General features: G+C 45.2%; 3 protein-coding genes across 3 annotated transcripts; 2 read left to right on the plus strand and 1 right to left on the minus strand.

Moving 5' to 3' along the window:
* Positions 1 to 161: 161 nt before the first annotated feature.
* Positions 162 to 6,798, minus strand: LOC135340826 (uncharacterized). Its single transcript, XM_064537231.1, has 13 exons — positions 6,515 to 6,798; positions 6,191 to 6,353; positions 5,847 to 5,995; positions 5,232 to 5,784; positions 4,775 to 4,922; positions 4,508 to 4,610; positions 3,690 to 4,281; positions 3,143 to 3,633; positions 2,176 to 2,357; positions 1,578 to 1,689; positions 1,018 to 1,296; positions 643 to 786; positions 162 to 381 (listed from the first exon to the last, which is right to left on the minus strand). Exons 1-13 carry the CDS (start codon positions 6,674 to 6,676, stop codon positions 301 to 303), a joined length of 3,159 nt encoding a protein of 1,052 aa, XP_064393301.1. The 5' UTR covers positions 6,677 to 6,798; the 3' UTR covers positions 162 to 300.
* A 61-nt stretch (positions 6,799 to 6,859) lies between these two features.
* Positions 6,860 to 9,324, plus strand: LOC135340843 (aldehyde dehydrogenase, mitochondrial-like). Its single transcript, XM_064537253.1, has 2 exons — positions 6,860 to 7,151; positions 7,859 to 9,324. Exons 1-2 carry the CDS (start codon positions 6,984 to 6,986, stop codon positions 9,191 to 9,193), a joined length of 1,503 nt encoding a protein of 500 aa, XP_064393323.1. The 5' UTR covers positions 6,860 to 6,983; the 3' UTR covers positions 9,194 to 9,324.
* A 43-nt stretch (positions 9,325 to 9,367) lies between these two features.
* LOC135340845 (uncharacterized) lies at positions 9,368 to 11,296 on the plus strand. Its single transcript, XM_064537254.1, has 4 exons — positions 9,368 to 9,577; positions 9,640 to 9,715; positions 9,804 to 9,913; positions 10,135 to 11,296. The coding sequence occupies exons 1-4, from the start codon at positions 9,422 to 9,424 to the stop codon at positions 11,227 to 11,229; spliced, it is 1,437 nt and encodes a 478-aa protein (XP_064393324.1). The 5' UTR covers positions 9,368 to 9,421; the 3' UTR covers positions 11,230 to 11,296.
* Positions 11,297 to 11,327: the final 31 nt, after the last annotated feature.

Consider the following 11,327-nt stretch of genomic DNA (forward strand, 5'->3'; position numbering starts at 1 on the left):
TTTGGCTTCATGCTGTACATAATTATATTATTTTAATTATAGCTGCATATTAAAATGCTATTTGCCTTGTGTGGAAACATAGCACCTCCAGAGTGGAGAGAGAGGAATCTCAATGATTGCTGCATGCATGACTGTACATGCACTCAAGCAAATATCATTAATTAAGTCAGCAATCTACATTCAACAAATGAACACAAAAAAATTGAACAAAAATCATAACACCAAGACAACTAAACAAAACACTACTAACACAACAATGTCACACAGACAGTACAGTTCTAACACAGTCCCACAGTCTCTTCAGTGACAGTTCCTACAGGTCGGAGTGCACTTCTTACCCCCCACACGGCACTGACACCCACCAGACTTGTCCCCGGTGCCCTGCACAACACAAGAACACATCATAAGCAATTATGATAGCTTCAAATACTATAGAAACGTGTGAGTAATTATTGTTGGTGGCTGGTAGATTGCTTGTTGTACATGTGTACACGGTGCTTTCCCCTTGTAGTGGGTTTGTTTGTTATGATGTAGAGGCTGTTACATAATCATGTTGTGTAATGTACTAGGGAATTTCCCCTGATTACGGCTTGTTTATGTACAACTAGGGACACAGCCAGATTGCCTAGTAACGATACGTACAGCTGGTCCCCATCGCCGTCCCTTGGTGGCCCAGCATATTTCAGTACGACACATGGAGCAGCGGATCCAATCACATCCGTCCTTCTTCTGGACGATGATCTTACACTGAGGGCAGTTCATAGCTTCACCGTTCTTCACCAGACCCTGTGCACAAGACACAGAGTATAGAATAACATTAACAACAGCTTGAAGTTGAAGAGGGTATTAAATGAAGCTTTGCAAGGACCTGCTACTAGTTCCAATACTCGGTCAATCACCTAGCTACCTCACCTGCACCAGGGTTTTAAAACTAGCCAAACTAAAAATGGTTATAAATACTTAATCATACCTAAACCTGCTATCAAATAGGGTATGGTACATACACGTGTACTGTACCTCGAGCATCATCTGCGTTGCCATGGCAGCCTCATCATTGGCCGCCCTCCTCTTGAGATCGTCCTGATACTCCTTACAATCCATGCCCTCGTGAATAGCCTTACACAGGAGACAGTTACGCTTGTTGCACACCGGACACTGGAACTCGTTTACATCGTCCTCATAGAAACAGAAAGCTGTACAATCGGGAGTCTTACAATGGAAGCTGTTGGGGGAGGCGTTCTCTGCCTCACGTAGACCACGCCTTTGCACCGCCTCTAATTCCTCGTCACTCAGAACCTGCAGATTGAAAAATGGGAATGTGATAATTGTCCGTAAAAGTGCAGGTTCCTGTTCTACTCATTCTACAAGATACATAATTATGGTGTCTGTTAGTGAACTACTACTTTAGGGACTCAAAAGAGTAAGTTTAATTCTAGGATCATGTAGGGAACGTATATAAGGACAGTATCCCACCCCATTGGAGACGTGATCTCTCTTAAGAATACAATAATAGTGTCTGCATGAGCACTGGAAGACTAGGGCATAGAGTAATAACTATTACAAGAACGATCACGTACGGTTCTCATCTCTCTTTCTGAGACGGCAGTGTGACACTGGTAGTTCCCGTCGTCAAATGGACACCCCACGACAGCTGTCCCAGTATTTATTATGGTGTCATGGAGACAGCCCCTGTAATCAAACAGTAAGACATCAATTATTTAGAGTTTGGACATCATAACGCTAGTTTAGATATCTCTTGTTGCCAACAATTATTGGGTGTGAAAGAAATCCTTTTGTTAAACCTCTTATAGAGCTACTGAACGCAGCATTTATTTTAGAAATTGGATGCTCCAAACTAAAGTTATGGGCCGTTAAAAATGGCCACCAAAATTGTAAAAGTCTATAGCCATGCATAATAGTTTTACGGATCCAATTTCAACGATTTTCCGAAAGCTTAGAAAAATATTTTTCATTGAAGTTCATATTTGAGAGGAAAAACTATACCATGGTCCAAGGCCGAAAATAATTATGGACCTGACAAAAATAATGTTGAATATAATTATTTGAAAGGTCTCTTTCAGAAAAGTTGACATCATCGGTCAATGGTATGGTTGTTCAAAGAAGTTTCATTTAAGGCTGGTATACACATATACATCGTTATAGTAACACTCTTACTTGCAGAACTCGTGCAGACACTCCCTGAGGATCACCCCCTCTCCCGGCTCTGTGGGAACGTAACAGATCATGCATTCAAACTCCTCTTTGTTGGTCACGACATCTGCGTCCTCCGCCTGGATGAGGGCTTGATAGTTCCTGATGGCTTCGTCCTTCTTACGCTCTCCCTCTAGCTTCTCATACTGAGGGCGGTGTTGTGTACATGTACAGTAGCTATGGTCTAAAGGCTGACACAGCTCTATAGAGTACGTGTACAGTAGCTATGGTCTAAAGGCTGACACAGCTCTATAGAGTACGTGTACAGTAGCTATGGTCTAAAGGCTGACACAGCTCTATAGAGTACGTGTACAGTAGCTATGGTCTAAAGGCTGACACAGCTCTATAGAGTACATGTACAGTAGCTATGGTCTAAAGGCTGACACAGCTCTATAGAGTACGTGTACACAAATACAAGGCTGATTCTTAGAGCACTGATAAAACATTATTCACGACAAACTTTAGAATCAGTGTACATTCAAAGCAGAAGATAATTTTATACATACAGGACAAACAATTTTTTGGCATTAAAAATCATAATGTTCAGTTCTTCCAGCTCCTCCCATCCCTCTGGCATGTGCATTCATTGGGGGGGCATAATTTCAGGGTTACCGACGTACGTCTGCAGGGGGTGGGAGGAGCGGGGGGGGACAGCTGTCAGTATAGTTACTGTATCCATGGGCCACACCAGTCTCTGAATCAACAATCTACAAGGTACTGATGCTCCTAAAAACCAAAAACTTCCTAATATGGTAATGCACTTGATTGACTTACGTAATGTATAATTTTAGAACACTTTTAGACCGTATGCATATACACAACATGACATCACTGAAAACGCTGTCCACAGTGCAGAAAACAGTAAGCTACAAGACATTTTTTTAATGGGTTTTCGTTTTTTTTAATGAACAACAAGTGTACGTACACTCACCTCTTGAAAGAGCTCATCATTCTTCTGCTCGTCCAGCTGTAGCGTATCCAATGGAGTGTCGTCAGGGACATCATAGTCCTCTGGTCGAGGTGCAGTGCACATCTCACAGCCGGGTCGTCGTGGTTTGTTATGGTAGGTACAGACTGAGCACTTCCAGCCCGGTTTCTCTTTAATAATAGGGGGGGCCAAATTCAACTGTGAGGGGACCCCCAGCACAGCCTGGGGGTTAGGCTGGTCTGGCCCCCTTGATAGCACATCTACATGAGGCAGGACACTCACTGCCCCTGGAGGGGGAGGTTTACGGGCCCCCTGAACGGGAGGGTTCTGGAGGCCTGACACCCCCTGGTTGAGTTGTTCGTACACGGGCTCATCAAACTGCGGGGGGTATTGAACAGGTAGGGGGTCTTGCTGTGCTCGAAACTTGGGGAGCCCACTATCAGTAAAGCCGGGATTGTAGCCACGATTACCGATCTTGTCGTAAGTTGGATCACCTGCAAAATAAACAATTTTGGTGAGCTCTGAACTGAGATCTAGTAAAAACACTTACCACCGAACTGCTGTGGAGGTCCCATATTATCTTGAGGGAAATTCCCCTGCCCTTGGTATCCACGGTCATGGGACGGAGCTTGTGGGAAACCAGACTGATTAGGATCTCCTACCATTTGTCCCATTTGTCCGTGCATAGGTCCCATCATATGCTGCCCACCTTGGGAGTAATTAACTCGTTGCCCCTGAGGGTAATTAGGCTGCTGCCCCTGAGAGTAATTAACTCGTTGCCCCTGAGGGTAATTAGGCTGCTGCCCCTGAGGGTAATTAGCTTGTTGTCCCTGAGAGTAATCGGCTTGTTGTCCCTGGCGATTATTAGGAGCTTGGATAGCTGGTGGCAGTGGAGCCTGTACTCCGGACTGCTGCTTGTTTTGTTGAGCCCGTTGGCGAGTTTGTATGGCCTCCAAATCTTCCTTGGCAACGTTAGCTTTCTTAGTGTGCATGACGTAGAGGTAGATGATCTGCTGTGAGTCACTGCCTTTGACACACTTGAGGCCATAGCTGCTCAATGGCTGACGGTCATCACTCTTGATCAGCTTGGAGCCTATAATCCAGTTCTGAGAAGAACGGGGAATGTGGAATTTTTGCTCCACCTGAAAAAAAAGAATAATCATTTGCAGTCAGTGGTAGTTTGACAGTTACATTTACATGTATAATAGATATTATAATAAATTATGTTGCAGGCATACAACTGTACGCAGTAAACCACTAGGGACATAATTATGTGTATTTTTAGGGGAATAGCCATAGGCTAACTATGCTGCGACTATTCACATCTGGTACTCTATCAGGATGATGGCAGCATATTCATATTCTCACCATAGTCTGTAGGTCAAAGATGGTGAAACTCTCACATATTTTATCAAGGAAGACACAGAGAGGCTTCTTCTGAGGTTGTTGGAACTCCACCACCACCTCCAACCTGCACACATGACAATCACATGATAATTAATACACAAGACAATTAATCATCCAACTGCTTCCCTACCATTACATGTACATGTATATGATCCTAATGTGTGTTTTTATTGTCTTGAGTTTCAAGAGTTGTCAATTCCGGTTCTAAAGTACACAGAACAGACTCACATGAACTCCGGTTCCGGTTCCTGTTTGGTCCCCTTCTCACACTCTATTCTGAGGTTGGCTTTGACCTGGAGGGCACTGGCCAGTAGGCGCTGTGCTTGGCCCTCGTTGCCTTGGTTGATGGCGTTCATCAGTGACACAGCTAGAGTGCCTGCAACACAGGGAGGAGGTACAATAGGGGACGTTCATACATGTACAGCACTTATGTGCTACTATGTACAGTCCTGTGTATCCAAGTAACTGCTTACACGTATGTAGCAAGCATTATTATAGTCAAGTCATACCTACAGTTTATACCCGGGCCAGCACTTATACAGCTCACATCACCCACTACAGGCCTATTTAGCATAATCATTTTACACATAGCAATTTATGCACACATTTTGGAATGACAACTATTACCAAGAGTGCATGGACCATTAGCCTAGGTACTAGGTCACGGCTCACACCACCCACTCACCTAGCTGTGCCTCCTCCACAGGCTCTGGTTCCCTCGGTCGTCTGATTTGTGGGTTTATCTTGGGAGGTCTCTGTCCGCCAGCCTGTGGTATCTGTCCACCCTGATTGTAACCACCACCACCCGGCTGATTCCCACGGTGATACGGATCTATAGTGCTGGCGTTGTAGGACATTTGCTGATGTTGTTGCTGTGGAGCATTGCGATACTGAGGCTGTCCATAGTTCTGCTGCGGTTGTGATTGGGGGTTGAAGTTCCCACGATTCATACCCCCTGGTTGTGGGCCAGGGTTGTTGGGCCCGGGGCCATAACTGCGCCCCCACTGATTCTGCGCCAGTAGCTCTTGAGGAGGGTGACCACTGAAACTGTTGGCCATCGGTTGATTAGTGTACTCTCGAGGTGGTAGAGGTGCTTGATTCCTGACAACTGGATTCCTTACAACTGGCGGGGGTTGGTCAACCATGTCCACTGCATTTTTCTTTGGGGGACCCGGACGAAGGGGGGCGTTGTTGAACTGGGGCAGTTGCTGAAACCCCCCAGGCTGTAGTGGTGATGGCTACAGGGGGAGAGTGAATTGAAATGAATATTGCCATGAGGGGAGTAACGCAGTGTACTTACGTTGATTGACGGCTGATTCTGTGGTCTAATAATGGTAGGCTCGATACGTCTGTTGCCGTTACTAGGTAGTGTTGTCGGTCCAAAGTTGACAGCAGGGTTCGGTAGTTTGTCGGGACCAATCGTAGTCCTAGGAGAAGACCACGGCATGTCTGAGGAGATGGGGAATACATTCAGTGCTTATAACACACACACCACACTAAGTACACATACAGCATATTTACTGCATGTTCTTTTAATTAATGTACATTGTATGTGACATGAGGGAAATACCTATCAGTACACCAAACGATTAATGACCACACAAACAAATTGCTTACGGTGACAGTATAATAATTAACACTCACCCATTTCGTTGACAATCTTAGCATAGAAGGCGTCGCCATCGACAGTGTCCCGGAACTTGATAGCATACAACTCTTTAGCATCAGCCAGAGGGATCTGTAGGAACCCAGACCCATCAGGAGATGAGTGCAGTCGACTCTCCCTCGACAAGGCATAGTCAATCCTCTGTACGTATGCGTGTGCATGTGTGTGTGGGGGGGGGGGGGGGGGCAAAATTAATCTCAAAAGATATCATTTACGTGAATCTGCTGTCTTGATATTCGGTCAAACACTAGCTTCAATTAACACATGTGTCACTTGCAATGTAGCTAGCTGCTAATATTCACCTCTCCGTTGGCAATGAGCCTCATGAAGTAGCTGTTGTCTCTCTTCATAAACTGGACTCGGGATGGCTTGTTTTGGTCGTCCACAGGCAGCCATTTTTGAGCAGTGAAGTCCCTCCGGAATACGTGCTCTTCACAGGCAGCAAAAGCCACTGGCGGAGGCATGATCACACAAGTAGCTTCGATACAAAGCAAAGATATCCAGAGCTAGCTAGCTAGCTATAAAGCTAGCTAGTTTTTTATTTTAAGCTTAATAGAAAGCGTAAAAGCGAGGTCATGATCTAAGGGGAATTCCCTGAAAATCCCCCTGCCTCTCTTCACTAACAATGACGTCACGATTGATTATAGCACATGTCCGTTTCTGCGCATGTGCACTTTCCTCACAACTTGCAGCTAATTTATCACCACTATAAATCCAGAGCTACGGTAACTAAAAACCTAGTGCCTACAGCCCTCTACCAACAGCCAAGCCATGAGTGAACCAGCTAACAAGAAGGCTCGTTTCGCCAGCCCTCCAGAAGTGAAGTACACTCAGATCTTTATCAACAACGAGTGGGTGAACTCTGTGAGTGGCAAGACCTTCCCAACCATCAACCCCAGCACTGGAGAGAAGATCTGTGATGTACAAGAGGGAGACAAGGTGTGTGGGACATTAGGAGCATACATGGGATTGTGATCTTCAGCATTCATTAGCTAGTTGCCCATTCACTTAGTACCTATAAATCTAATTAGTGGTCTAAATGCATTGTAGTGCAGTGTGGTGTTCTTGCATGCTAGTAGTGTTAGAGTGCTGTTGTATAAGGCCACTCCAAGTGACACTCTGGTTTCTGGTCCTGAAGTTTTTCTAATTGCATGCGGGCGGGCGGCTTTTCTCATTATGTCATTATCAGTTTCACCTTATGAATCTCATTATTTTGCAAATGAATATCATTATCACACTATTTTTGTACCGCATGGACCATTATGCGCTTGCGTAGTGGAAATAATGGGATAGAAATCCAATAATGAGATAGAAATCCAAGAATAAAATCTGATGCGGGCGGTGGACCAGAAACCAGAGTATCACTTGGAGTGGCCTAATTCCATTCTAAAAGCCGTTATTGTGGCTGCTGTGTTGTCTGTGGTTAACGGTTGAGCCCTGGCCTTGTAAGAGGATGTAGCTGTCATTATGACACCCAATACACCCGACAGTTTGTACACCTGTTATGATAAATTCATGCTTCACTGGTGCACTATTAGCCAATGAATAGTAGCCATGTCACACCATTATTTTGTCTTAATTGTACTTGTACATTTTCCTCGTAACATTACAAAATTAACTCTTTCTTATCAATTCCCCCGGTGCAGGCTGACATTGACATAGCTGTGGATGCTGCTTGTGAGGCCTTCAAGTTGGGCGGTACCTGGCGTACAATGGATGCATCAAAACGTGGTGTGCTACTCAACAAGTTGGCTGATCTCATCGAACGCGATCACGAATACCTCGCTCGACTCGAAACCCTCGACAACGGCAAACCTTTTAAGGATGCCTACAACACAGACGTCGTCCTCGCTATTAAATGCTATCGCTATTATGCCGGATGGTCCGACAAGATCCAAGGAAAAACCATTCCAACTGACGGAAATGTCTTCACATTCACTCGCCACGAGCCAGTCGGTGTGTGTGCTCAGATCATCCCCTGGAACTTCCCCCTTGTGATGCAAGCCTGGAAACTAGCACCTGCCCTGTGCTGTGGTAATACGATCGTCATGAAGGTGGCTGAACAGACCCCACTCACTGCCCTCTATGTTGCTGCTCTCTCGAAGGAGGCTGGATTTCCACCAGGTGTTATCAACGTTGTCCCCGGTTATGGGCCCACGGCTGGTGGCGCTCTAACTACCCACCCTAAAGTTGACAAAGTGGCTTTTACTGGATCTACCGAAGTTGGTCGCATCGTGAAGCAAGCTGCCGGAGCGAGTAACTTGAAGCGTGTGACTCTGGAGCTTGGAGGAAAAAGTCCCAACATTGTTCTGGCTGATGCTGATTTGGATCACGCCGTGGAGACCAGCCATTTTGCCCTCTTTTTCAACCAAGGCCAATGCTGCTGTGCAGGATCTCGTACTTTTGTTCACGAGTCAATCTACGACGAATTTGTTGCTAAGAGCATTGTCAGGGCTAAAAATCGTCGAGTGTCGCATCCTGAAAATAACGATTGCGAACAAGGCCCTCAAGTCGATCAAGAGCAGTTTGACAAGATCATGGGTCTAATTGATGTTGGAAAGAAGGAAGGAGCAACCTTGGAGTGCGGTGGTACTCGCGTGGGGGATAAGGGATATTTCATTGCCCCCACCATCTTTACTGGTGTGACTGACGAAATGAGAATTTCCCAAGAGGAGATATTTGGCCCTGTGATGCAGATCATGAAGTTTAGCACCATAGAGGAAGTGATTGAGCGCGCTAACAAGACCATCTATGGCCTGGCTGCCTCTATTTTCACTCAGAATCTAGACAATGCTCTTACACTTGCTCAAGGCATTCGTGCTGGCAGCATCTGGGTCAATTGCTACGATATTCTCGAGGCATGCAACCCGTTTGGAGGGTTCAAGCAATCGGGTAATGGTCGAGAGCTGGGAGAGTACGGCCTGCAGCAATACACTGAGATCAAGTGCGTCACTATCAAGGTTCCTCAGAAGAACTCTTAAAGAAAGAAACTCTCTTAGGCTGCAGTACAGCTTTAGATGGTAGAAAGAACATTGTTACATAGAAAGAGAACAGATATTTTTTTGTTGATCCCTATGATTTAGTTATTAATTGATGTATATTTGCAACTGCAGTGAGCCCCTGGAAAACAATGATATGTGGTAATAATCGTCAAAATCAAAAGCCGTGGTACCCACGTGTACGTTTTTGCAAGTGAACGAGAAGTCAAGATGACACATTACAGTGTTTGGGGAAGACGACTGGTGAGGTATCTGTCAGTGGAGGGCAGGTCATTCAGAGGGGACTACAGTGGGAAGCTCCCTGAGGCTGTTCTGGACAGACTGTCTGCACAGGGCATCACAGATCCTAATCATCTGCAGAGAAAGGTATGTGTGCTGCAATTATTATGGTGGTTCTACTAGTGTATTATGTGTGTGTGTGTGTCCAGTGTCTAGATGTGTTGCTGGATGGCAGCCAGGAGGCAGCTGTTATAAATGCAGAAACTGGATCAGGGAAAACATTCTGTAAGCTTCGTATAATAATTAATTATACACTGTCCGTTGCATTAATTACAGTTGCACAGGTATGACTTTTATTATAACACATGCTCAGGTTTCCTCCTCCCTATTCTGAGGTTGTTCTCTGAGCTGTGGAGCAGTGGTGGTGCTATTCCCTCCTCCTCATCGCTGATACTGGTACCCACACCCCATCTAGGTTATCAGGTTGGTAGCAGTTTATTAGCTGCTATACAGTAATGTACTTTGTTCTTATCATACAGTAGCATATGCATTTGCACTGAGCTTTAGCTTTGTTTTGATACCATGGATACGATTGCATAATGTAATTTGTGTGGATCACTATAATCAATATTCCTTGTTTTTGTACTGTCCAGACAATCGAGACATAATAATTATTTATTGCATTATGTCCTCTTTCCCCACAGATACAGTCCCTGTACAGGTCCCTCGCTGACCCTCTCTGGGGTTCCTCCATATCCCATCACAGCGCCAAGCTCACCCTCATGCCCTCCACCTCTCTCGTGATAGCCACACCCACTTCCCTCGTACAATACGACCTGCAACGAGTACTGAGACATGTTCGACTACTATGTGTGGACGAGGCCGATGCTCTACTCACTGGCAGTGAAAAAGAATCAACTTTAACAATCATGGACACACTCAGAAAAAATAACGACCAAACAAACAAAACTGAAATTCCAAGTACAGTATCTGAGCCAACGGATTGTTCTACCAGGGAAATATTTCAGACACGTTTTATTTTCACAGCTGCTACTCTCCCCTCAGGGGGTAAACAGACGGTTCAATCTCGCTTGAAAAGATGGTTGCCTAAAAACACTTTGCATATTACCACCGACAACACACACAAGCTACTACCAACTGCTGAACTGAGATTTGTCACTATTGAAGCGACTGTAACTGGTGATCGAGAGCGTCCTAAGATTGCTAGCAAGAGACTGAACATAGCGAAGCGACAACAGCTGATAAAAGATCTCTGTGGATTGGACACTAATCAAACGCCACCAAAAGTACTCATTTTCTGTAACTCTGTGCTCAGTGGCGAGCATCTTCACCGGTTTCTAGCAAGGCCTCTACCTGACCTCTACAACCTGACCCCACCCCATTGGTGGTCGGATAAAGTCGGACGTTTGTTCAAACAAGAAGACGGCGATGTATCAAGTCTTGAAGACACTCTGAAGAGATTTCAAACTGGAGCGTTGAATGTGTTGGTGTGCAGTAATCTTGGTTGTCGTGGACTTGACCTACGAGATGTTACAGCTGTGATACAGTATGATTTTCCCGGGAACGTGGCGGAGTTTATACACAGAGCTGGTCGTACGGCAAGGGCCGGTCGTTGTGGTCATGTGATCAGTTATGTGGACGAAGAGAGCAGTGGTCTGGCCAATCAGATTAGAGACACTAGTGGCGGGTCAATGGACAGATTGTTTAGTCGAAACAAGATGTTGAGAAGACGCCTCAATAGAACTGTAGCCAGTGAACAACAGTCTGTGTGTGTGTAAGTGTGTGCTTGCGTGTGAGTGCATGTATACCTACATTGTATATATAATTACAGTCATAATAGTTATATTCTAGTCAAATTATATTAGAGACGCTAATG

The sequence above is a fragment of the Halichondria panicea genome, chromosome 9 (genome assembly GCF_963675165.1).
Source record: "Halichondria panicea chromosome 9, odHalPani1.1, whole genome shotgun sequence".
Taxonomy (NCBI): domain Eukaryota; kingdom Metazoa; phylum Porifera; class Demospongiae; order Suberitida; family Halichondriidae; genus Halichondria; species Halichondria panicea.